Source organism: Fundulus heteroclitus, chromosome 3 (genome assembly GCF_011125445.2).
Source record: "Fundulus heteroclitus isolate FHET01 chromosome 3, MU-UCD_Fhet_4.1, whole genome shotgun sequence".
Classification (NCBI taxonomy): Eukaryota; Metazoa; Chordata; class Actinopteri; order Cyprinodontiformes; family Fundulidae; genus Fundulus; species Fundulus heteroclitus.
The window spans coordinates 26529886-26557549 of record NC_046363.1 but is presented as its reverse complement, the minus strand read 5'-3'; the positions used below and the strand labels follow the sequence as shown (position 1 = coordinate 26557549).

General features: G+C 40.9%; 1 protein-coding gene across 3 annotated transcripts; it reads right to left on the bottom strand.

Moving 5' to 3' along the window:
• Window positions 1–1347: 1347 nt before the first annotated feature.
• arnt (aryl hydrocarbon receptor nuclear translocator) lies at window positions 1348–26785 on the bottom strand. Of its 3 annotated transcripts, none has more exons than XM_012865774.3 (20): window positions 26466–26785; window positions 25738–25828; window positions 25580–25618; window positions 23683–23733; window positions 22593–22806; window positions 18197–18410; window positions 18007–18109; window positions 17836–17901; window positions 17632–17717; window positions 17428–17504; window positions 14993–15127; window positions 14830–14904; window positions 13112–13263; window positions 12767–12886; window positions 12236–12329; window positions 6842–7023; window positions 4891–5080; window positions 4621–4789; window positions 1549–1682; window positions 1348–1460 (listed from the first exon to the last, which is right to left on the bottom strand). In XM_012865774.3, the coding sequence occupies exons 1-20, from the start codon at window positions 26500–26502 to the stop codon at window positions 1377–1379; spliced, it is 2313 nt and encodes a 770-aa protein (XP_012721228.2). In that variant the 5' UTR covers window positions 26503–26785; the 3' UTR covers window positions 1348–1376. The 3 variants fall into 3 exon arrangements, with proteins under 3 accessions (XP_012721228.2, XP_012721229.2, XP_012721230.2); XM_012865775.3 differs by having other exon boundaries at window positions 12767–12883; XM_012865776.3 differs by lacking the exon at window positions 12767–12886 and having other exon boundaries at window positions 26466–26784.
• Between the last annotated feature and the right edge of the window lie 879 nt (window positions 26786–27664).

Sequence of the window (27664 nt, the reverse complement as noted above, 5' to 3'; positions counted from 1 at the left end):
CACACAGACAAGGAAAAAACAAACACTCAACCTTAAATTCAACACTTTAACAATGAAAGGTTTTATCTCACATCGCTGCTCTGTGAAAGCTGTCCAGAACAAATCTTGTTGGCAAAAACTGTTTCCTCACACATGAAAAAACAAGAGGAAACGACGCAGAGCCAGAAAAAAAAAGCACAACAACCTGTTTGTACATTCTCACATGTAGGTCCGCTTGCTTTTAATTCATGAATACCCTGATCTAACCGTAAAACACACAGAGAGAGAAGCAACGAAAAGGTCAATAAAATACTCAGAAAGCATAATTAAAACCAGAAGATTACAATCACATCTCTGCATTTAAAATAACATTATTGAAAAAAAAAAAAAAAAAACTGTATGGTAAAAATGGCTTTCAAAAAAGGTACACAATTCCTATTTGTCAATTATTGCTGCTCATAAATTTTCTGATACATATACATTTCTTTTACAAAAAGGAGTACAAAAAGTCAACAATTATAGGATAAATGAAGCAAAACAGATACCCCGCGACCTTTTGTTAATTATACTGTGTGCAGAAATCTCACTAATATATATATATATATATATATATATATATATATATATATATATATATATATATATATATATATATATATATATATATATATATATATATATATATATATAGCATGTTACCAGCAGAGAGACATAAATCGATGGGTACAGAGCAAACTTTTACAGGTGAAGCCAAACATGTATACATTAATCTCCATATAAATGTGCAGAATGTTAAACGCTGTTAGGTCATGCAAATACATGCTGTGGATTCATAACAATAAAATAAAAAAATCTAAATAAAATGAACATTTATATCCCTGCTATTTCCCAAGATTTGAAATCATTGTCTTGAAATAATTAGTATACCTGCTAAGGAGTAAAGTAGGAAAATATTCTATTAATCCTGAGAAAAACCACCGACATACCACAATTAAAAAAAGGCCATTTTCTGTGTATGTGTGTGTGCTTTTCCAGAGCGTGGGAGAGAGTTTTTCCTTTGTGTGTGCAGTCCATTCAAGTGTGGTCATGCGATTGTGCGTTTTAAAATATCTTTATATTCATACATACTGATAATCACATATCTACAACACCGGCGTGGAGCTTTGGGTAGTGCTAGCTGGAGCAATCTCTTACAATGACTGGAATATTGTGTGAATAACATTTATTTGTTGTTTTAAGTAAATTCTTTCCATTTTATTCGTGTGCAGTGAAATATCCCTTCATCTTTAACTGGCTTACAGCTGAGGCCAAAGAAAATAAGGGAAGACTGCCATCATCAGGAGGAGAGAGAGTTCAGGAGCAGGGATGGGGGGGGGGGGGGGGGGGGGTGGACCAGGTCACTCGTTATATGGCGGGTACATGGGAATCTCAAAGTCGTCACTGCTGAAGTTGGCAGGCTGGTCTAGCATGGACAACACATCCTAAATGAGGAGAAAAGAAAAAAGAATGTAATTATTTAAACTGGCAGCAGCAGAAACATCTAAACGTGGTAAAGCTGCCGTCACTCACAGGAAAGATGTCCTGGTTTCCCTGAGCGTGAGGATGCTGCTCTCCGTTATTCTGAGGATGCTGCTGGCCCGGCCACTGAGGCCACACCGCCTCCGCCGCTCGAGACGGGAACTGGGCTGCAGACTGGGAACCGTCTGAGACAGAGCAGAGACTGGTCAGACTGGACAAATGCTCGAAACATTACATATCACAAGTAAGATGTTAAAATGTGCTCAGATTATCTTTTTTTGACTTAATTTGAAATTTGCAGGGTTCAAAATTGTGTCCTCCTGGATTAACTGTCAATACACTTTGGAAAGCCAGCCACTTGTGCGAAGGTTCACCCTGTTCCCTCTTTTTGGGATGCGGAGAACGCTTTACACTGTGTTTGTTTTTTTTCTTCTTTCTTTTTCTTACCTACTCCTTTTGATCCATGGTATAACGAGAACACACTGGGTATATATTTGATGCACATCGTCCTACTTGACTCCTCTTTCCTATGATTACTGAGCAGATTTGACACGTGAATTTCTCCAATGTGAGATCAATAAAGCTTATCTTATCTTCCCTGGAGTCCTTAAACCTTAGAAACTGCTTCCCAAGCCTTGCAAGACCAGTGGCTGTAAATGATCAGTTTTTAAGTTCTTTTGAACGCTTTTTATTCTTCCGGCACTAGTCGCCTTCATTTGACAGTGAGCTGACAGTAAACGCTGTTGAGAGAGAAAGGAGCAAAGGTCTACGGACCGGGAGTCGAACCCGGGACGGCTGGGTTTGAGGTCTGAGGCCTCCGTACGCGACTCAAACGCACCACCCCTGTGCTTTTTGAAATACTTCTGCCTACTTCATGTTATCAGACAGGTTTTACTCACGTGGTTTCTTGATTCTACAGGCAAAATGTGGTTAAAAGCGGCTCGTGATGTCACATGGAAAAAATAAACCCCCTGCACTGCAAAAACGGAACTAAAAATAAGTAACATTTTCTTAAAATTTGTGTATCTGTCCTTGATTTGAGCAGGTAAATAAGATGATCTGCCAACTTAAAATAGGAACAATTCATCTCCATCATCTTATTTCAAGTGCAGGATGTCTAATTATCTTAATTTAGGGGTCAAAATACTCATTCCATTGGCAGATGATCTTATTTACCTGCTCAAATCAAGGACAAAAACACTATGTTTAAGAACATTTTGCTTATTTTTACATCTATTTTTGCTGTGTGAGTAAATGATCAATTGCAAATTGGTCTTATTTACTCAGGATACTCCTGTCTCAGGTTTAAAGCTGCTAATGTGAACCATTTAAGTGCAATTATGTTTATGTGTTTATTACTGGCAAAAAAGAAAGATTTTAACTAAATCAAATCAGGAAAGTAATAGGAAAAGTATTGAGGATTCTCTGAAAGCAAACTGAATTTAATTAGATAAACTATTTTTATATTGAAAAATTTGTCAAAAATCTGGGAAATTAAATTATTTCCCTCCAAAAACTGCCACTTTGAGCGTAACAGAGGCGTATTTCCCATTTATTACCACTGAAAGCATTGTATGATTAAGATACAAGCCTTTTTAGTCCGTCTGTGTGGAGATTCAGGTACATCAGGAGCAAAACAACGGGTGAGTGGAGACAAACATCTACAAACCTTAAAAATAGGAAACTAAAGAATTGTCAATAAAACAACAATGAAGTCCCTGAACCTGGTTTCTATACTGCAAAACGGATCTAAAAATAAGTCAAATGTTCTTAAGATATTTGTTTTTGTCCTAGATTTAAGCAGGTAAATAACATTATCTGCCAATGGAAAGAGTATTTTGACCCCTAAAATAAGATAATTAGATATACTGTACTTGAAATAAGATGGGAGATAAATTGCTCCATTTTAAGTACAAAAATCTTATTCTATTGGCAGATCATCTTATTTACCTGCTCAAATCAAGAGAAAAATACACTAATTTTAAGAACATTTTACGTATTTTTAGTTCCGTTTTTGCAGTGTACGAGACTTTCCTGTTTGGGTCCTTCATGCCAGGCGCAGCTCTTCAAAGAGGAAGAGATCTTTGTTGGAAGGAGAAACCTTCTCCATCATTACTGAAGGTGGTCTCCCTCATAAGACAGACCCTTGTGGTGTCATTCCCACAAACTGCTGCAGCACCAGCAACGCTTAGATAACCTGACGCCGCCAGATAGATTTGCTCCGCATATCCATCTGGAAACCTTCCGTTGAAGTAATTTTGGGAAGGGGCGAAAATACTGGTTAGCTGATTGGCCTATGTTGGTGATAGACGGGCCAAATGAACCAATCAGATCAACGAAGCATATGACGTACTAACAGCGACAAGAGGAGCCAATTGATAGATCAAGCTCTTGCCGAAACTAGTCGGGAGAAGAGCAAAAACATCTTTTCCTCTGAGAAAAGCCTCCAGAGCAGTGTTTTGCTCTTCTTTCAGTGAAGAAATACTCTGTAATTCCGATAAAACTTGCTCGATAGCCACGCTAACGCTAGTTTCATCGGCTGAAGCCGCCATGTTCTTTAGACTGAACTGTCGCGCTTCTCGTTGCGTCACACCTCAACCCGCCTCAAAGCCAACGCTGATTGGACGTTCGTTTGGTGAACGGCTCCAAATTTTCTTTAACGAAAAGTAGCCAGACTGATCAGCGAGTGAAACCTTGAAAGCTCGTGAGATCAGGATGGTCTAACGCTTAGATGCTCGTCAATAAGAAACTGTCCCATAAACACACTTGTGTCCGCCTGCATTTGAAAAAAAAAAAAAAAAACGGCTGGAGGATTTACGCTGCATGAGTGAAAAGTTGTGTTTGGGTGACGCTGCAAAGCACATGGCGAAAAGACCCAAATAGCTAAACAAACTCAGAGGGAGAGGAGCGAGAGGCCTCAGCTTATGTTTCCACCATTAACATCTTGCACCTTTGGGTGTAGAGAAAAAATAACTTTTTTTGGGATCTTTATTCTCCATACATTTATATTCAGACCCGTCTGTGTACAGAGGTCCTACTGTAGTAAAAACCTTTTATTTGTTGGGTGTTTATGCAGTCTAGTTCGGTTGCTTTTAAGAGTTGCTACCCACTCCTGCAACCTACCGTAGCCGTTGGTGTTGAGGCTGGCGCGAGAACTCATCTGAGGGTAGTTGGTGCCGTTGGTGGGGGCGGCGCCTGTCGGCATCTGGCTGAAGGTGTTAGAGGAGCCGCCTCCGAAAACGCCCATTTGAGAAAACTGTTGAGACATCGTCTTTGCTGCCTGGGGGGCAACCTGATGGTTAGAGAACAAGGAGAGGTCAGCTTTTCCCCCGGAACTCCACATAAATAAAGACTTTCTTCCACTATGGATAAAAGACCAATGATCTGGTCTACCTGGTTATTAAACTGTGGTCTGGCTGCAGGCCCGGGCCCAGGCCACCCTCCCGGTGGTTCTCCATGGAGGGAGCTGCTGGTGCTGGATGGGGCAGCCGACTGCGGGGCTCCGTTCTGACGCGGCATGTGAGGCAGCATCTGTGCCGCCGTGTGCGCTGCCTGCGTCATCTGTGGAGGAATACCGACCGCTCTGCGGAGAAGGTAATGAAGAGGAGTTTTATCCACCATACCTTTATACCAACACTTCCAACAACATCTACCTCACACTTAATCTGTTCTACTGTCTTCTGGATGGAGAGCTGTGTGTTACATTACACATCGTTCCTTCTCTTAAAGCCGGGCATACACTGTACGAGTTTTTGCCCTTTTTTCGGGCCGATTCTTCAGTCGTGCAAGAATTTTTTGGATCGGGCCGAGTTTCAGCTGCGTCCTGCATCGTGTAGTATGCAGGGGTAATTAGGGACGATTCGCCTTTCACAGCCACCTCCCAATCAGGAATCGGACAGTCGGATGAAAATCAAACATGTTTGAAATTTAGTCGGCCCTCGTGAGATGATCGTGAGCAATCGTCAGCACGTCCTTCTGTTGAAGCAGAGCTACGAGCTGATTTCCACCAACCTCGCACACTGCGCACGCGCAAACAAGGATATTTTTCTTTGTCTTCTCAAACGAAAACATAGGAGTGGAGAGAATAGTGACGGCGGTATGTGACATGGAGTCAAACTACGGAGGAGCAACTCGTAGAATTGCCAAGGCAGCGCATTTTGTTCTAGTAAGCCTCATATTAATCAGTGAGCATTGACAATTCCACAGGGTGGACCTGTTTCGGTTGAATTTGCATGTTATCTAAACAATTACAAGGCCTTTGTTTGGGCAGTAGTATAAAGCTTGGTATTCCACATTACTCCAGACTTTTTGAATTGAGAAAGCTTCCTGGAGAGGAAGCGAAACGTCTTCAACTACGAAAAACAAGTCCAGTTGCTTCGTTTTTTTTTACTTTTTTTGGAATGACCATGACCTGGATGACTGAGAATCTTCACCAGCATCGACAATTCTGTCCTTTTCTTCTTCTACTGTTGACATTTGGCTTCCGGGTAGACGAGTCTGAGTAGCGCCATCTCTCTACGGGGCTGAGTCAGACGTCTGGTTTTTGAACGCACAGTGTGAGCAGTCAGATCGCATCAGAGCGTTGAGCCGTAGAGTAAGAACAGATATGGTGAGCGGTGAACTTTTAATTATTTTAATTTATTATAACAGTTTACATTCATAGTACACGTAAACTGTTATAATAATCATCTGTATATTATGCTATTGTACATATCTGTAAAACTCTATTTATAGTATCCACCTGTATGTTATATTCGGTACATATCCAGCTGTAAATTTAGTTCACAATACTAGTTATCTATATATTATATTCATAGGACAAATCTATCAGTAAAATTCTGTTTATAATAGTATTCATCTCTATATTTACTCAGTAATAACCCATGTCCTGTACTTATAGAACCATTGTTTATCCTGCACTTGCTGCTATTGCACTTCTTTAGACCTAAACTGTATTTCGTTGCCTTGTACCTGTACCTGTGTAATGACAATAAAGTTGAATCTAATCTAAAATCTAATCTAAACCTTGCGGTTTCGTCGTACAGTTTGAGCTGTATATGAGTACAACGACTGAAAATATCATACAGTGTATGTCCGGCTTAAGCTGCTTTGGGTAGAAGCCTCTGCTAAATTAATAAGATGTAAGCAATGGCACACTGACAGCCAGCAGAACTAATAGATTTCCTATTTGCCAATGAGCCAATTTTACACAAACAGAGCCAAGCATGACTAGAGGGTAAGTTTAATAAACGTATCAGTTAAAAAAAAAAGAAACTTGCTACAGTACATTCACAATAAACAATGCTTAGAAATATGAAGGTAAACACAGGGACGCGTTTCCTACCTGTATGAATCACTGGAACGACTCGCAGAAAAGTTGTTGGTGTAAATCTGAGAGGGAGGCGCAGAGTTGGGCTGCATGACCTTGGGCTGATCTTGACCCGGGAAGATGGGAGAGTAGATCTCTGGCTTCTCTATGCTTTTGCTGTGGTCCGGCCCCACCGCCGTCACCGGCTGCAACGGCATCTGAAAACGACACCAAAACAATCCAACACGAGTCCCACAAAGGGTTAATTAGCTAAAAAAAAAACTCAAATCTTCAGAGTTCAACGCACGCAAATTTCCTAGAAGGTTAAAAACTTAATCATAGTTTTTTTTTATTTTGTAAACAACTGAAAGTCATTTGGTAATAAGTGAACTTTCATCATTCTGCTGCACTGAGCGAAGCAGATTGTTAAATGTGTGATGACATTAGGGCTGGACGATGCAGACAAAAAAAAAGGTTATCCATAAATAGAAACTAAAATAGATATTGATAACTATCAAAAAAATTCAAAACATGTAATTTAAAGCGCAGCCTCAGCCATTTTATAATGCTGTTGCTTAATGGCCTTTTTTTTTTTTAAGATAAACTGAAACACTGAATTCAAACTCCACCCTTTATTCAGCCAACGTTTTGCCAAAACTGTGAGGTTTAAACAACAGGCGCTCTCTGAACTCTCTGAAGGGGGCGGAGCTTAGTGACTGGGCGTTCCTGCGTCTGCGTTTGTGATTGGTTGGGAGGATGTAATGACTGTACTGGGGTTCCCCCCAGCGTATCAAAAGCCTGGAGGGCCACCAGGCTTTACTCACCAGACCGAGCATAATCTGTTTATTTTAAATCAGGGGTGTCAAACTCATATTTTGGTTGAGGGGCCGCATACAGCCTAATCTGATCTCAAGAGGGCCACACGAGTAAACTCATTGCAAGATTAAATAGAACTAATAAATGTGGACTTGTTGATTTTTATGTTAAATTAATTTCACTTTTACACAATATATTATGAATAACCTCAGCGTTTTTAAGAAAAGTATGTGCAATTTCAACAGTACTTTTACTCAGTTAAATATTTACTTGTGCATTATGCATAAGAACTGATCACAGTGATTATACAATGTTGAAAAACATTTATTCAAATTTGTTGGAACTTAAAAACACCGTCCTACATGACAAAATACGTCAAACAGATAAAAATTAAGAAATGATTTAAATTTTTCCACACCTGAAGCTTAATCTGCTGATTAAAACACAGCGCCCCTCGTGGACAATATAGGAACTGCAGATTGTCAATTAACTGGCTTACATGTTTTTTTCAATAATTGTTTTGTCATTCTCTTCCTTTTATCTCCTCTTTCTTTCACCTTTTCTTTTGTTCTTCTTGTTCTTCCTTTCCTCTCCTACTTTCCCATTGCAGTGTCTATATCATTTGAGATATTCCCCACATGAATCATAATAAAACTATTCACATTCATAAATCAAGAGGAGCACTATGGCAAAAGCAGTACTGCTCCACTTGTGAAAGTCAAATCTGATGAGCTCTTTTTGGCATTAAGACAACAATTCTTATTGCCACATTGCCAGACAGGACACTGGGAAAAAAAATAAAAAAATTTTTAATAATGATAATGCATTTAGCCAGCGTATGTTTGACACCCCTGCTTTAAATGCTTCAATGTTTGAGAGCGACATAAAACTGTGAGTAAAGTTCCCGTCTGGGAGAAAACCTCCTGCTCCAAATAGCTAACACGGCAGCTCTTATTAGCTTGACACACATAATGTTGCGCTCTTCGTCTGAGCCGCATTGACGCGCACGACCCAGAACCAACGACACCTACAGCCAGGATTATCCCATTTTCTGAGGGAAACACTGCTGTAATCTTAACATGATAGGTTAGAATGCAAAAGGAAGGAAAACTGCTCTTCTATTTAACTTTTTATTGACCCTTTTTTCCCCTATCGCACCACACATCTATCAATTGCTAAATATTGTTATTGATTACCGTCCGGCCCTAGACGACAGGCTTTCAAATAGTTAAAAAAATATATGATAATTCCTTGTTATACCCAAATTAACTAGCAAAACTCAGTTTTCCTACAAACAATTTAGAAACTGACAATATTTGTCCAGCACTCCCCAAAAACAATCCAGACGCTCAAAAGCAAACGTGCCAGCTTGTGCTCGACAAATTAGTGGACAAAAAATTTTTTTTTTTAAATGTTACATCCTGCAAGATAATGGTGGTAGCTTTATTAAATAGTCCATCATTTGTTGCAAAATACATTTTATGTTCTGTTGCTGCTCAAATCTGCTTGGTCACAGTGACTGCACGATGCAGCCGTATCAGGGTCAGTCTGCAGAGTTGAGACAGGTTCACTTTTTAAGAGCTCGGTGTTTTTCCAGGACTCCACTCTCACTGACAACCCTCACTAGAAACAAAAACTGATCCCGTTTATCATAAACACCACGGAAATTCCTAAATCATAAAAAAAGATGCAGATTCACCACCAGAGTTAACGGCACTACTTTGGTTTCCTGGTTAATTTTTTAAATTTAGGATTTAATGTGAGCTTCAATCGACACAAATGAGGAATTTCACTTCGGTTCCACTTTGCTCTCAATGAAGAGACTTTAAGTATAAAAAAATGAAGGGAAATGAAAAATATATTTAAAAAAAAAAAAGTGTTAAAACATGTATATATACTGTGTTTCAACAAAAGAGGAAGACATGTCTGGAGTGGCGTAAATAAGCCTGGTATAGATCTGGGTATTCTGTTAATTGTGGGTATTTAGTGGCGGCTGTATTTAGCTCGTTTGAACAGCTTGTGTCTGCAGAGATGAGATTTTTCTAAAAGTCCTGGACTGAGGGAAGGTGAGCCCCGAGGATCGTCTCTGCAGACCTAATTGTTCAGTTTGGAGCCGTCCTGTTTTGTGGATGAGCCAAACCCCTCGGTGATGGACAAATACAGGACAGCCTGAAGGACGGCAGCGCAGACGACGCCCAGCAGGAGGTACAGACCCTGCTGGGCCTTCGTCCAAACAGTGCATGTGTGAGGACCAGCTCAGGTCCCAACATTCCCATTGATTTTGACACATCCTGAGATTAAGCAACATTTTAGATGCTCTTAGCAGCTGCATGAACTAAACATATAACAGCAGACGTGATCGAGTCACTGAATCCCCATTCCTAACCTGTGGTTAATTTAACAAGAGACTCTGACTAGGGTAACTCAACTCCCTACACCTGTCAGTGTCCCGACTGATCAGCCGCACCCCAACCAAACATGTGCTGCCTGTCGCTGTCAATTTTGAAAAGGAATGCAACATTTTAGTTTGCACGTCTTGCAGAACTGTCATATTGTTGATATAAAATGTAGATTTTTTTTTTTTCTCCAAACAGTTGAGTGTTTTTGACTCTTTTCGAGGACAAACCCACGGGAAGAAACGATATCGGTTGCAGACGTCTGTCTCATGTGACCTGCTACGCATCGTGGCCAGATACCACCCCCGGACAGCGCTTGTTGTGAGAGAGAAAGCTGCAGAAAAAGCAGCTGAAACGCTTTTCTTTCACATTTCTGACAATTCTGTGGGTTTTGTTCCAAAAAAACTGCTATTGTTAGCCTATCCTTTTGTGTAATATGCTCCGCACAAAGGCATTCTGGGTAAGAAAAAGATGCCAACTCCTTCAACTCTACGACCATGAGGTGAGTTAGATATAATTTAAGGGCACATTTAAAGGCATACTATGCAACATTTTTCAGTTAATTAATGTGTTCCATACCGTTTTGGATGATTAAATGAGTCATTTCAGGTCGAACAAAGGTTTTCTCGGCCGCCCTGGTGGTCTGTGGGGGAAATGCCGCACTTGCAATGGGGTACCGCGAGCGAGCTATTTTTAGAAACACAACGTCACGATGACGTCACATCACGTGGTACGCAGTAGGGCAAACTCCGGAAAAGCCGCCGTTGTTTCGCTGTAAAAGAGACGTGCGTTAGCCTAGGTTTTACTCGGTAAACGACTGCTTTTTCCAAATCTAAGACCATGGTTTTTAAACATTGTTGCTATGGAACGTGCAACAGCGACTCGAGGTACGCTGATCGGCCGCATATGAAGGATGTTTTCTTCAAGACTGCCAAGGAGAAATGTGTACGCTTGGTACACCGGGGCGGTCGGCCTACACAACAGTTCAACCCGGAAAAAGTTACCAAATTCAAGTACATATGTAGCAAGCATTTTGTCGGAGGAAAGGGCCCAACCGAAGAACATCCTGACCCAATTCCAGCGACATCAAGTCAAGGTAAGAGTATTTTGGTGGCCGACATGTTAATAAAGTGGCGCCTGCTACCATGACAGCATATAGGCTATCATGGTAGCAGGCGCTAACATGATAGCATGTCGGCCACCAAAACTCTCTAACTGTCAACTACTTATGTCGCTGGATTTGGGTCAGGATGTTCTCATTGGGCCCTTCCTCCGACAAATGCTCAACATAATTAGGCCGACCGCACGTGATCGCCCAGCAGACACATTTCTCACCGGCCAGTTTTCATTTTTGGAAAGTCAATGAAAAAAGCATCTTCATATGGTTGGCCGTCAGCGTACACGAGTCGCGTGCCGTTCCATCAACATGTTAAGAACCTGGTCTTAGATTTGGAAAAAGTTTTACCGAGTAAACTCAGGCTAACGCACGTCTCTTTTTACAGCAAAAAGCCGGCGGGTTTCCGGTGTTTGCCCACGCGTACACGTGATGTGACGTTCATTGAACGTTGTGTTTCTAAAAAAGCTCGTCGCGGTACCGCATTGCAGGAGCCCACGGCCCGCACCCACAGGCTCAGAAGTCTAGTGCATCGCGAGAGTCGGTCTCGCTTTACGGCGAGAACTCCATGTGTTTTTGCCCTGCCATTCACTATATGCACGCGCGAAAGCAACAACAAAGAACCGCGTGTTAACCTCAAATAAACATGCAAGCATATCGAGTTTTATTATTATTATTATTATTATTATTATTATTATTATTATTATTATTATTTATTTATTTATTTATTATGTTGGCGAGGCATAGCGTGGCCGCCTCGCCAAGATAGCGCTGCGGGAAGCTTGATGTTCATACCTTCACTGTGTTAGTCATTGTTTGTACTGCCGTTTTTTCCACTTTTCGTTGCGTTCGCCTGTCTGCTAAGCTCAAAACAACCGCGCCTGGCTTGACGGAGAAACCAGAACAGCTGAGCATCTTTACAACAGTGCACTTTTACTTTCGCCCTCTGGGGGGAGCCTCGCTGGAAAATCAACCCCGGTTGCATAGTATACCTTTAAGGTGAAGTTTTGTCAGGACATTACAGAAGCGTTGCTAACAGTGTTGGAGCGGCAGACTGACGACGCTTTGCAGAAACTCTGCTTGAGAACGGTAAACGCTCCTAACCTGTGGTGGGAGGGTGATTGGTCCTGCCTCGTACATCCCATCTCTTGTTCCTCCTCCCTCCAGGTCGGACTGCTGCTGCTGCTGTTGTAACTGTCTGAAAAAAGCAAACACAAAAGGCATTTTTGATTGACGTCTGCCTAGAAAGGAACAAGCTTCCATCTTCCTTCCCTTCGCTGATGAGTGAGAAAAATCCCCAAACCCGCCACCGGTAACCATAAAACGAGCACAGGACAGGTGAAGAGAAGTCTGTTAAGCATGTTTATAACCGATCTGCTACACCGCTTCTGTTTAAGGTCTGAGAACTACATTTAAAAAGCTGGATAAGACATGCTTCTTTTTCCTTTAATACACTCATTAAAGCTCGACACAAACGAAGGAAGGGAGGAGGAGTCACCCAGAACGGGAAACGAGAAACCAAAAATTAGAAGAAGCACTTCAGCCTGCCAGAAACAGCTACAGACTCCCACAAAGCAGCGGCCCCTCGGTCTTCCCATGAGGTGGGAGGATTAGTCTCCTCAGGCCCGATCTCACCTGGTGGCCATCGGGCCTGGGCTGGGCACCACAGGATGGCCGTTTGGGCTGCCCTGCCCCAGGGCCAATGGAGCCCCGGGGGAGGAGATGGGAGTGAGGGGGTCCTGGGTTGAGTTTCTGCTGCCCAACAATCGTTGTCGGGTGAAGAGCATAAGTGTTGGGAGAGAGTGATCAGTGTGGTTTTTAAATCAAGAGGTCGTGTTTGAGGTCTAGGAGGAACTGGGGACTGTGGGAAAGCGATATGCATCCAAACAGCGCTAACGTTTCACAACAGCCACATTTCATAACTTCGATTGTTCCACTTTGTGTTCGGTTGGGTAATCCCGTCGCATTTGTGTCACTCACTTGACGTTGACGTTGGTACAGATGATGTACTCGATCTCCTCTGAGAAGGGGTTCTGGAAAGTAAAGGAGCTCGTTCTCATCAGCATCCACTCTCTGGTTTTGGCACGGAAACGAAACATGACCGAAAGAACCTGGCCTTTCAGCTTAACCACCTGAGGACACAAGCCCACATTTACCATTTACCGGTGGGGTTATGTAGGCAGTCACGACACAAACAGACATTAGACCACTTGACTTGGTGCATCACAGTTTGAGGAACCTTAAAGAAAAGGTTTGGTTTCGGTTTTAGTTTCACTTTAGGAATTACCTCATTAAATGCAAATAAAAATATAATTAGCTCAATCCTTGTAACACACACTGATGTACTTCAAATTTCAGTTCAGTTGTGTGATTATAGCTTAAAATTAATTAAAATCCGACATTTAGTTTTTTAGAACATTAAAAAATCCTTTTTTTAAGTTGTTTTTGTGTAATATTCTAAGAAATGCTACAAAAAGGTACTGTCCCTGTAGCCAGAATGAGCATAACCTATAGCTGCAGTCCTCATATTTTGATTTTCCCAGAACTCTTCAAGGGGTTCTGCTTTTTAAAATGTACCTTAACGCTTATTTTTGGAGAAAAAAAAAGGGAAGTTTTTGCTTCCACACAACTTACAATTTCTATATGTTTTTTTTTCTAATGCAACACTATGTGAACTGCTTAGTTTTGGGACAGAGAATAACTTGGGAGTTGGACGATTGTCAAATCAACATTATTCCCCATGACCGTTTGGACTTTAACATTACTGTATTGAAAATCACTTTCAATGGTCTGATGTTACCCATTTTCTTGGAAGCTGATTTGGAGGTTTTAATTAGCTGTAAATTAACAGAAATTAATGGTTAAAAAAACCTTCACCCAGTGTGTAATGAATCTACCTAATATAAGTGTCACTTGTTTGATTGAATTAATGAAATATACGTTTCAGTTACACTAATTAATTGAATTGCACCCGTGTACTGAAGCCATCTTTAATTTTTACAGCTTCCTTTATGTACACAGACATGCACACCACGATTAAAGGGAAATGTCTCATAAGACAGGAATCTGATGTTCATGTTTGTAAGAAACACCCAAATGGAAACTCCAAATTTGAGGACTGAAGTTGTATTAAAGGTCTTTGGGGGAATTTGTGCAACTTTTTCAAATTGCACAAGGTTACAGAATTAAAACAATATATACTGTATTTGTCAGACTATTAGTCACACTTTTTGTTTTTCATAGTTTGGCTGATCCTGCGACTTATATATTAAATTTATATGGTATTTATATAAACCAAGGAGTAAACATTACTTGCTGTGAAACATCCGTGTTGTACAGTTAGCTTAGCACGTAGCACAGTCGCGCTAGCGCTCTAATTTAGGTGTAGTTTTGACAACTTCCAGTGTAACGGCCCAATTTGCCGAAATCCATGTACCATGTTATTCAGCCGGTTGTGGATGCAGCTGTGTAATACAATAAGTTGGCTTAACACATTAAATGTCAGTTTTTAGTCTTGGATTGTGTGAAATAAATGTCTAAATAAATGCGTATAGTCCAGTGCGAGTTAAATGATGCGACGTATATTCCAGAGCGATTTATAGTCCAAAAAAATACGGTACTCAGTCCCTTAAGATGCACAAATGTGGTAACAGGGGAAAAAAAGATCAAAATAAAAGCCTGTAAAACCTTTACAGTACCTGGTCAAAGCTGTCCCTCAGCAACCCCTGGTCTTCAGGGTGAGAAAAATCTAGAATATTCTTCCCCAGTAGTTCCTGCAATACAAACATTACGACTTCAATCAGCTTGAAAAACGTAGGAATATATCGGCATGGAGCTGGTGTGTTGGCCGGCTGCGTTTACCTGGGGCTGGTAGCCAGTCGAGGCCAAGCAGCGGTGGTCCACGAAGGTGAACATGCCCTGGCAGTTGTGGCGTGAGATGAACTCCACTGGAACGCTGATGCTGTTGAGGTCCGTGTCACCAGGGCAACAAGTAACCTGGAGACGAGGAGGAGAGGGGATGAAGAGCAGAAGATGGGAACCAAAGGGACGCCCCAATCAAGTCATCTTTAAATGACCAACATCCAAGTCCTTGTTTGTTTTCTCTGCCACATCCCAAACAAGACAATAATTCTTCAAACCACTCCTTTGTTCTTATGCATAGATTTGTGATACTGCATTATTTTAGTTGCAAATTAGGATTTTCCCCAGACAATCCTAATCCATGGGACATGGATTGATTTTATATAGCCCTTTCCAGTTATAACGACCACTTAAAGCGCTTCAAACTACCGCCTCATTCACCCAATTGAATTCAAAAGCATCACACAATATATTCATGCAGGAAAGGAGGCAACATTGGGTTAAAGCAGAACTGTTCAGCTTTTAGCCTCTGGGGGCGCTAGACCTGTAACTTCCTGGTTTAGCGCCCCTGAAGGCCACTGGCAACACTGCACTATTCTCAAAATTAACATTTGCTGGTCTGCAGGTCCAAACTAACTTTGGACCAGCAGATTGAGAAGTCATGGAGCAATTTGTCAAGACAAGGCCAAATTCACCCCTCCAGATTAAAATCCTACATCAGAGAGCCAGAAATACGTCTGATCTGTTTTGTTGTTAGGATAGTCTGAGCTCAGAATGCCGTAACCTAGAGCTAGGTCACATGACCCATTCACCGACGGATCCGACCCTCTCAAGTTACATAGGCAAGTTTTTAATAAGGGCAGCATCGATACGTACAAAGTGCTGTATAATGACCAGAAAAAATAATTTATATCTAAAATCAAGCTAATACTTGTGTCAATAACGTACACGGTGCTGCTTGGGACTCAGCAATCAACTGGTTTCCCTTATATAGGACATTTTTGACCAATCTGTATAATCTGACCCAATCTGTATAAAATGATTGAACTTGACTTTGTAAAGTGCCTTGAGATGACATGTTTCATGAATTGGCGCTATATAAATAAAATTGAATTGAATTATTCAAATTGCTTGGATATCCCAATACAGCCCTTTGCAGGGAAAACGAGCAGCTGACATACCAGCCAATAAATAAGAGAACGTTTTAGAAGAAGCTGCAAATTTTAAGAAGCGGGTGAACAAGTTTTTCTGTATGTTTTGTTCAGCCGCAATTAGGTCACCACGCACTTAAACGTTACAAGTGCAATTATCAACAAGTCATATCAAAACAGAGAGGAGACATGCTGGCACGAGCATGCTAGCCGAGTACTTCACTGAGATGCTTTTCATACAAACACATCAACAGGAGCAAGACATGAGTTTCATGTAAGCTGCTGAATGTGTTGAGACACATAGATCTCTAAAATCAAATATCTGCCCCTTTAAAGTGTAACTCACCCCCAAATCAACTTTTTTTATTGCTAGTAAACCTAAAATGCCTTAAATGCATTAAAATGGTTATCTTATAGCACTGGCTACAAATCCTGGTCATTATTTTGACAATTTATTGCATATTAGTTGAAATCCTGCTTTTAACTCTAAAACCATCAGTGTGGAGCCCTTTTAAAGGTCCAACATGTGTCTTGCATTGAATTTCAAATCAGTATTGCTATGAAATGTTTTTGTCACCCTGGAGAAATTGTCTTGTCAGTAGCCCTGCAGCTGTGGGGTATAAAAACAGCTCCGTCTTGTACCTCTGCAGCAAATTGGAGTTTGAATAGTAAGTTTAGTGGTCCATAATGTTTATCACATTAGTGATTTATTGGCTAAGCATTCAGTTAGTTTTTTTTTTTTTTTTTAGCATTTATTTAGCTTTAACTAGTAGCCCAGATCACACTAACGTGATAACATGCTTCTTTTACAACATTTTAAACGTACATGCAAACAGACAACCCTAGATAACTTTGATCGGTGTTGGCGACAAACAATTTTCTGATCCGGATGTCACTAGAATGAAGTCTCATGCGGCCAAGCCACATGGATACTTCGTAAAAAACTCCATTAGCAAGATCTATTTTCAGTTCTGCTTGTTAGTTTCATGTGGTTATCTCCTTACATATCTCCATTGAAACACAAAATGTACCCAGATTTTAGGAACAACATTAATAATTGTGAAACAGTCCAAATATTAGTAATCATCTACCTTGTGAATGCTTCTAGAACATAAAATGCTAATATTTCAAAAACAATTACATTTTATTCTCAATCTGTCTGAAATGTTTTTACTTTAGTGGACAGATGCATAAATGCAATCAATCTGTAACCTAATCCAACACACTACCATTAAAAGTAACTTTTTAGAGACAGTTTTGATTGCATTTATGTTACTACCGTACCTGTAATCTCCCAATGGCGACTAAACAGTAGCGACTCCCTTGGTTGTTGTCTGCTTCATCATCTGTTAATGATACGCCTGAAATACAAATAATAAAACAGAGCAAATTACATGTACTACTGAAAATTCTGGTATTTCATATTCAGCAGAGGCCATGATAAGAGTAAACATCCATGCAACAGAAAAAAATCCCCACTTATTTTACCTGCGGGGGGCCAGGATTTTATGTACCCTGTACAGTGGACCACAACATACTGGGGCTCCCCTTCCTTGGGTGTTCCTAAACCATTCCTGATGTGAAAGCAAAATAAAAAAAAAATAAAAAATGCATCGACTGTGTTAGCCGTGGATCTTATCTGCACTGTTATTTATGGGTAATTCAAAGCAAAATGCATTTTGGTTTGCACACCTGTTCCTACTCCTGAGAAAGTTGAGCCTGTTCATGGACATCGGTTCCACTGGGCATGTGCCACACCTGCAAAAACGCCACAACAGCACCCATTTGAGCATCGATATGTGCACAAAATGCCATTTTAAAAGGATGCATCCGCCTCATTTATTAGTAATCTGCAAGTCTAACCTCATTCTACAGATGAAGGATCGCCGTGCTCCCATAGTCATCCTAGCTGACGACTGCTGACTCTCCTTTTTCACCGTTCCCGTCTTCAGGTCCAACATCCTCCCTTTACAAGCAAACGGGACGGAATTTATATTTATTATTTATGCCATCATCTCCTTGAAAAGACCTCTCGTGAGACGTCTTACTGTACCCGTGTTGTTGTTCTCCGAGGTGGACAGCTGCTCCCTGAGCTTTTCTGTGTCGTCCGGGTGGAGCTGGTCATAAAGCGAGGAGCCCAGCCATTCAGACTGCGACTGGTTGAGCACGGGGGTGACCGAGTCCGAGACGTAAACGATGCGGCCCGTCTCGCACGACACCACGAACAGGAAGCCGTCCGCCGCTTCCAAGATGAGGTGCTTCAGTTCCTGCGGATGAACAATCGCTGAGCACAACTGTTGACCTACGGCCTACAGATGCAGGCCAAGGAAACGAGTACAAGTGCAGACAGTGTAAGCGTTATGCAACTGGTAGTAAAACATCTGGAGAGTCCCTCTACATAACGCAACACTGGTATTTATTGGTTTTAGCTCTGCTTTTAATTATATTGAGCAACATTCTTCTGAAAACCCCCGAATGCGAACCCATTTTTAATTAAGTGGCATCATTCCTTCCTGTTTTTTTTAGGCTCCAGCAGTTTAAAGCAAACTTTTCTGATACCTAACTTGGCAGCACAGGGTTGTGTCGGTTTAGTTTTATTATTCACACTTTCCATTAATGACGCCGTTAGCTCTCAGCCAAATCGATATGTTGTGAAATTTACCCAACGGCACCATTATACTCAACCTGCTCAGCAGCTTAGAGAGCCACAGGTGTGCAGTGTATGAGTGCGTGAGCTGGTGAGATGCTCACCAGCTCCATATTAACCCCGCGAAGACCGTGGAGATGGCCGTGCAGGGGCACGACATTTCGCCCAGGGAACTCATTGAAACACCTGGGAAGTCACAGACAATTAACCTGACTCCGCCAGATAGATTTGCTCCGCATATCCATCTGGAAACCTTCCGTTGAAGTAATTTTGGGAAGGGGCGAAAATACTGGTTAGCTGATTGGCCTATGTTGGTGATAGACGGGCCAAATAAACCAATCAGATCAACGAAGCATATGACGTACTAACAGCGACGACGAAAACACAACCGCAAGCTCTTGCTGAAACCAGTCGGGAGAAGAGCAAAAACATCTTTTCCGCTGAGAAAAGCCTCCAGAGCAGTGTTTTGCTCTTCTTTCAGTGAATAAATACTCTGTAATTCCGATAAAACTTGCTCGATAGCCACGCTAACGCTAGTTTCATCGGCTGAAGCCGCCATGTTCTTTAGACTGAACTGTCGCGCTTCCCGTTGCGTCACACCTCAACCCGCCTCAAAGCCAACGCTGATTGGACGTTCGTTTGGTGAACGGCTCCAAATTTTCTTTAATGGAAAGTAGCCAGACTGATCTGCGAGTGAAACCTTGAAAGCTCGCGAGATCAGGATGGTCTCACGAGGCTAGCAGACAATGACCTCAGCTGGAAAACACAAGGGGACGGCGTTTGTGCTCGGATCCGACAGTGTCTGCACTTTCTCCCCAGACTCAAGTTGTTCTGTGTTTTTTTTACCGAGCTATAAAGCAATGACATTGCATTCTGGTTTGGTAACTTGACTGTAACATCAAAAGTTCAGATTTTAAACTTTTTTTTGTCAACATTTTATTTGTGACTTTTTTTTTTTTTATTATTATACAGCTGAAAAACAGAACTCAAAAACGTGGACGGCACGTAAACAAGCGTCCCAGATTTCAAACTTTGATTAAGACGGCAGCTCCTCAACAGACCATCCTCAGACAGGCAGACTGTATTTTAACAGCTCCTTCTCACGTTCACCACTCTCAGTATGTTTTACTAAACTTAGGATGAAGACATGGAGCATCCCTTCAGGTATTAGGAAAATTTGACACCAGTGTTGTGCACGTGCACGGGAGGAGAGGATTCAGCCCAAATTAATCTCTTATGAACCAACTAATGGGGCCCATTGAGGCAACTGTGGTAAATAGAGGGAAACTCATTTTACACGTTTGTAAGGGCACTTGCGTAGAAAAAAAATGTAAACTTCAAAACTTGCACTATGCGCCTTTAATGAACACAGCATGAGATGAACACCACCAGAACAATGCAAAACTAGATAACTTAGTCCTGACTGACCAGGTTGGTCCTTCAATAATGTATTTAGAGCTTACAGGAGCATGTGTTGTTTTTTTATGGTTGCATCGGTTCCTTCAGTTTCTTCTGATCAAGAGAATACGGCACAGTTAACTCCACTTTTTAATCACATTTTTTTTTAATTATTCAATGAAATTGTGTTAGTGATGAGCTTTTTAATAAATTACTTTTTTAAATATTGGTTTTAAATTATTTATCATATTTTTGATCTTATGGGTGAGTGCAACCCTCTGTCTGAGGCCAATTTCTCCCAAGGGAGACAAAAAAGAGAAAACTTTTTTTTTTTTTTTAAGTTTGGTTTAGTCAACAGAAAACAACCGGATGTCAAACCTCTATGGATATGTGACAGGAACAAGTCTCCCTGGGGCTGTTTTAAATGATTTACAGATTCGGAAAAAGGGGCCTTTAAGATTTCCAACGAAGACAAACTTGTGGAAATCAAATAAAATTTGAAAAAAGAAATATGACCCTTTGAATGCTGGCACTCCGAGGCCTGTTCTCTCCCTGATCTTTGCAGAGGAGATCAGAGGAGATCATGTCAAGCAAGTAAAAAACTTAAACAATTATTTACCAAATCGGTGAATGTGAAACAGTTTAAGTTTTTTATTTTACCTCTGCATGTTTTTGTGTCTGCAAGTTGCATCAAGCACAATGGTGTTGTTGCTTTTTAATTGCTCGTTCTGTTTTTTTTTTTTCAAAGGAACTTTTAAAAAACGTTTTATGGGCACTTGTTAAGATAACATTTCTCTTTGGCTTACAATAAAAAAGAAATAATCTCACGGAGCAATCTTCCAGGTTTAGCAGCTATCAATCATACAAAAGAAGAGATTGTGTATTTCTATCTGAAAGACCAGAGTTTAGGAGCCAGTGATGAGCGCGTCTGCTGATTATGCAGGAATGAATAGAGATGTTCGCACCTGTTCAGAACGCTTTTTGTACCATTTAGCTGACCCTGCGATTGAAACAGGAGAAACATACATTTTTAAGTCTTCTGTTAAACACACTTTAAATAATCTGGCAATAATCAGTCCTGGGTCCTGGTGACATGTGGAGCGCTGAGCAAGCCGCACCTTCGCTCCTGGTCGGTCCATCTTCTTCACGAGTCACAGAAACTCAGTTTATCTTTCAAACAGAGTAAAGTAGCCACATAAGTAGCCGTCTGCTGTCTTTAATCACGGAGCCTATTGGCGGACACGCGTTAACACAAGCATGCGCGCAGACGCACAAAGGCGGTAAACTAATGAGTCACGGTTTTTCACACCCCGACGTGAAAATACAGCTCAGGGGTTTTTTAAGATCAAAACATCCTGTTTTTCCACACAAACTTTACCATTTTAAAACCTTCGAAACAGTCATTTAAAGCATTGAGGGGTTACTTCATAACGTTAACTAGCATATTTCGCAATAAAACGAAAATCCCTATTTTCTCACAAGTTGAAGGTTTTTCACGTTTTTTTCCTCAGTTTGTTTTCTGCCGACTTGTTCATAGTTTTGCTCATAATTGTGGCGGTTCACTTATTTAACAGCTGACAATGTGAGTAGATTAACAAGCAGCTTTCAATAAAGTATTACTTTCAGTCTTCCTCTGTTTTGAGCTCAGTGAATTAACTGCAGCCCAATTTACAGCCTGCATGTTAAATGGCTCTCTGGACTTCTCATACAGAGAGCGTTTTTTCACAGATGGAAGTACAACAATGTTTCAAGGAAAATCCACTGAAGAAAGAAAAATCCCACTAATTATGTTTGATTCGCTGTTAAATTACGACAGAAATATCAAAGTGATCGGCTGGAACTGGTAAACATAATGGCGGATGACAGATATGTACAGACACAAAGCATTCAAGTTGCACTTGAGTTGCAAGGGTTCAACATCAGAAGTTTCCGCCGGAGTTTGGCTTCGGCTGCACTTAAAGGTGTGTGACTGAAGTTTCCGGCAGTGACTCAAAAGTGACTCCATTTGAACACAAATTAAAAAGATCTGATTTTTTTTTTCTTTCTTTAAAACACAACTTGGGCTTCAAAGGATCATTGAAGATCTGATCAAGTCTGCCCGGCTGCCTCCATGCGTTTTATTGCGGGCAGATTTGATTGTAATCTATGCAGGTTTCTTTCATTTGTCTTAAATGTTTTGACACACCCGCACAGAATACAAGTAAACACCATTAAAGAAGGAATTTGACCAAAAGCATGCACAAAAGTGACAAATTTGGTTTGTCGGAGGGTAGATTTCATCTTAAATAAATGATGACTCACAACAAAACAGTAACTTATATGTATAGCTTTAACAAAATTAGGCTAGCTTGAATTCAAGATCATGTCAGGCATCAGATAATCCCCTTTTCCTCTGTTCTCATACCTGATCGGTGAGAAAGGAAGGTTTGTATGACCCGTCGGCATTAGTATTGGCATTTCCTCTGAGGGACTTCATGTGGGAGACCGCCATTCGTAGGATGGTTAGCTTGTCTGGTTTCCGTGCCAGCGCGCTGCACGAGGGCACCATGTCCGACAGTTCTCCGATGTAGGCGGACATCTTGTTCCGCCGCCGCCTCTCGATCTCGCTGTGGTTCTCCCTGGAGTGAGGAAATGGGTCGGTAGGAATGGAGAGAGAAAGCAGCGATTGAAATGGGGGGAAAACAGATGGGAGGGTGGGCAACGCGGAGCGGAGTTTGGAGTTGCAACGTAACCGTGAAAACTAGGCAGTGGAGCTGGGAATGAAAAAATAAATAATGTAAGAGAGAAGTTATGGAGGCATAAAAAGAAATAAATGTTTGCGGTGAAAGTTTTGCAAGTGAGAAAGGAAGAATAACTGGCCTTTTGAGGCCAGGTTGTGTGACAAAAGAGAGCAAGTGCAGAAAGGGAAAGAGCCTTCAGTTGTCCTGAGAGGGAGGGAGACAAAAGGGACAGAGAACAGTTGCTCAAGCCGAAGGGATTAGCAGAAAGAAAGAAGACTCAGACTCACAAACACAAGTGTGGTTAGTGACACATAACACGACGGCAGGCTGCGAGAGACGACCAGCTGCCTTTCTGACAAGCACCAAAACAAACGCTGAGGGACAACAACAAAAAAGGTACTGGTAATTTTGTGCTGTCAAAATGACAATGTGCTGGGATCCCCGCAGGACAGGATAGCGTCTGATCATCGCATTCCATATCAATATGGATACAAGCGGGAGAGGGAACCGTCCCCGGTGCTACATGCCATACCTGGCTAGTTTTTCCTTATCTGCAAAACTCTGATCGTCTTCCAGAAACCTGGAAATAAAACCAGCCTACTAAAAACACCGGCCCCAAAAGTCACTACCGAACAAAAAAAAAGGGTAACACACAAAACAGAAACAAGGAAAAAAAAAACTTGCAGTAGGAAAGAGAATAGGGGTAAAGGGTTATTTTATTAAATCCCACAAACAGCCTCCAATGACATTCTGTTCTCCCGACTAAACCCGTACCTGGCAAAGCGCTCTTTTTCATTGCTGGAGCCTCCCGTTTCATCATCAAATCTGACAGAGAGCAAAGAGAACGGCGTTATCGCAGCAGCTCAGATTATTCAAACATGAGCATTTTACCTCACCGAGCCAACTCTTGTTTCACACATGCTCTGTGCCCTTGACATTTTCCAGGCCTACTTTCTGCAAAGAATGTCAACAGTGAGCAATCACTTAAAAGCCTCACCCAAGACCCATGAAGCAATTGGCAGAGGTATCTGTAGCTTCCATTTTAATCTTAAAAAAGGCAAAACTCTTATTTTCTGCCACATAAATTTAGTAAAAAAATAAATACACTGCCCCTAAACATGTGAACGGATTGGATCCTGATGTTGTGCTCATATTATGAAAAACCCTCCACTGAATGAGACATAAAGGCGCCATCAGAGGTTAATTTACATTTGCTGGCTGGCAGGGAAAAGCTCCTGATAAATTTGCTCATTCATAGCTCAAGTTCACCCTAACCTACTTCTGTTTACTACCAGTCAGAAAGATGTTTGTTCATAGGTATTTAACTATGTAGTGTGAATTAATTAATCTTTTAATAAAAAACTTCAGTAAGTCACAACGACCAGCAGGAGGTTGCTCAGAGTTGTTTTGGTTTCATCAGGCGTGATGATCTACCCTATTTTCTAAAATCCAAAGGCCCACACAGGGATCTAACCCAATAAAGGAGTGTTTTCAGATAGTAGAAACTTAAATTAAATCACAAGTGATATCTGAGAATTTTGCTCATCTCTAGAATTCATGAAAACACCAACGACCAAACATAAACGGATTTGCCACAGTTTGAATACATGGAGGCAAAATGGTTTATTCACAGGCACAACATTGTAGGAGGAAGGGATGAAATTGCAACTTATAGACATAAAAGAAGGTGTACAAAGATGTTGAAGCCTGAAATTCACCAGGACCCCCGTCTATGGGTTTACATCCTGAAGGGAATATACACACAAAGCTGTTAACAGCTACTAATGCTAACCATACTAATTGATAATACAAGCTGTGACCTTTATACTAGCCATCATTTTGTCTTTTGATTACATTTATTTAGGTCTTAAAGATAAATCAGAATCAGCTCAAAGTCAGAGTATTACAAAAACCATCAACTGAAAATCTGTCACAAAAAAAAAACTCTAGCTGGTGCATGAAGGCAGCCGCAGGTTTTTGGTGCTTTACTGGAATTTCCAAACCAACCATTTACTCTAATATTTAGGGATAGATCACATCCTCAGCTGCTTTCCTAGATTGCTTGCAGACAGGAGACTTTCTAACCCGTGTCCAGCCTTTGCTATAGAGAATGCATTTGAGATTGTGGTGCTGGACCATAATTCAATATATATCAATCGATCGATCGATGGATGTCTATCAATGATAGAAAAAAAGGGTCAATAAAAAGTTTTCCTTCCTTTTGCATTATAGCCATGGTGCATATATTACAGTCATTACATCCTCCCAGCCAATCAAACAGACCCAGAAATGCTCCTCCACCTTCAAAGAGTTCAGAGAGCACATGTTCTTTCTTTTTTTTTTTTTAACTTGCAGTTTTGGTAAAAGGTTTGTTGAATAAAAGGTTGAGTTTGAATTCAGTCTTTGCGTGTTGTGCATCTAAAAATGGGTCACTAAGAATCAGCATTAAATGGCGAGGGCTGCACTTAAAACATACGTTTTTAATTGGTTGATAATTATCGATATCGACTTAAGATTTCCATTTTATCAATATGCTTCCTCCTTTTTTTATAATCGTCCAGCACTACTAGATTGTGTCCAAGTGGAGGCCTGATTCTGGTCCACAGTTCATGTGTGAAAACCGCTCAACAACAACAACAACAACAAAATAAAACATTGAGAGAAAAATCACCTCATCAGCTTGTTTCCTTCATCTTCATCAAAGTCTGATCTGTAATGTAAAGCACAGGATGGGGACCTTTTTTTGAATTGTTTTCATGAGAAACAGAGCAGTAGGGAGAATAAACATAAGATTACAGGTTAAAAAAAAAACATAAATGAAAGACTTACGCTGCCCGTCTTTTGTTGGTCCCTTTGGGTGCACCAGCCCCGCCGTTCTGGCTCCCACTCGCTCCCATCCCCAGACCAGGGTCTGTTAAGTCTATTAATAACACAGCGGCGGACACACTCAATGTAGCGCAGAGATGACAGGTGATTTCCTTTTGTGCTTAAAGCACCGAAAAGGAAACCAAACCGCGAACTGGACTCTACGCTGAATAGACTCTCGGCCGCATATGTGTTGTGCGTGAAATGCGCCTCAAAATGAAGGAAAACCCCCCGCTTGGTTTAAGGTTTAAGGTGTAACGATAGCAGGGGTACCGCGACACATGGCTAGGCTAGCTTCACAGCTACAAACATTACAAACACATAACATCTGGAGCGAGTTAACCGAGAACAGCTTGACAGTTAGCCAACTTGTTTTTTTTATATTTTTAATTTTCCCCATCTCAAATTTACCAACCGTGTGAATGTAGCCACATTAAAGCCATTTCAACAACACAACGAGCAATTACAACAAAAAAAAGGCACTAAAAGCCAGTTAGCTGCCAACTTCTTGTGCAACAACCAGCTCGGCTCCCGTTAGCATTAGCTTCGATGCTAAGCTAACTTAGCATTCGCTGTCACGCTATCTTTAGATAAGTGTTTACATAAGAAACACGGACGAGAAACAACTCAAAATGTATTAACAGCTGCACAGTAATGAAGGTAAGCTGTCAACTTGACTGACTCCTCCTTACCTGGGTTTGAAGAGGACATATCTGCGTTGAACAACATAAACAAATAACTTCTTTCACAGCGGAAAACAAATCCCCAAACTCTCCGCCCTCCTCTGCCCCCTGGCTGAGCTAGCTTTCAGGCCGACCAGTGCAGGCTTTCCAGGCGCGTTCTCGCTACTCCTTAAAAAAAAAAAAGCACAGCCATAACTGATGCTACTTCAGAGCAATGGGAAAATGTCCAACGCGATCACAGCCAAATAATTAATCCCTGTCACTGCCCCCGTTTTCCTGCTTTCAGCCCGTTTAAACCCCCCCCTTTCTGTGTAAGATGGCGTTTCCGAGCAAAAAATAAAAAGTCTCAAACTGCATTTCGTTCTGCTATTCCTATTGGACACCGGTCAGACAGATACCAATGACGTCATTGTTTCTCCCGCTTTTCATTGGAGGTCAGTTAGTAAACTGCCAGTGACGTAGAGTTTTTGGGAAACCCATATTTTCTTCCCCGCTAGCTGTGGGACATGCCGGTCGGCCGTCAGTTCTGCACGGAACAGGGACTCATATATATATATATATATATATATATATATATATATATATATATATATATATATATATATATATATATATATATATATATATCTTTATGTTTTGTTTTTTTGTTTTTTTACAAATAATAACATCCAGAACATGGTGGGCACTTGTATGCAGCCTCTAAATAATCCCTGAATATTCTGTATTCAAGTCATCTAATAAGTAGAAAACGCTCCAAAACACAAACAAAATCTGTGACGTTGTAATAACTTAATAATAATAATTATTAATAATAAAAAAAAACTTAAAACTGGTTTGAATACCTTTGCAAGGCATTGTATATAGTCTGTGTGACCTCTATAAGCATTTAAAGCTCCATTTAGCGTTTTGTTGATCCCTCCTATCATTTACAATCATTTTACGCCCTGTTCCACATGTAGGACAGCCAAGGACATGTTATTTACATTGGTACAAAAGTCAAGAGCAATAAATTTAGCCCTTTTCGTCACAATCAACTCATTACAAACCATTTCCTACGAGAAGACGAAATAGCTTACATGATCACAGTAATTCTCGTAATTCTCTTGTTTGTTTGTTTTTTTTGGCATGATTATGGGGTACTTATGCAAACATGCCATGTGAAAATCCTTTTCATTTAAGGGTGTTGTTTTTAAAACAGGACAGGGTAA

Bases quoted from the DNA above. Each gene is read 5' to 3' on its own strand.
- arnt (XM_012865774.3), bottom strand. From the start codon at position 26,502: ATGTTGTTCAACGCAGATATGTCCTCTTCAAACCCAG. The intron at 18,110-18,196 runs GTACAGTAAGAC...TTGCTTGTAAAG, and splicing joins CTCGGAGAACAACAACACGG to GGAGGATGTTGGACCTGAAG. The intron at 5,081-6,841 runs GTAGGAAACGCG...CCTTCTCCGCAG, and splicing joins CGTTCCAGTGATTCATACAG to AGCGGTCGGTATTCCTCCAC.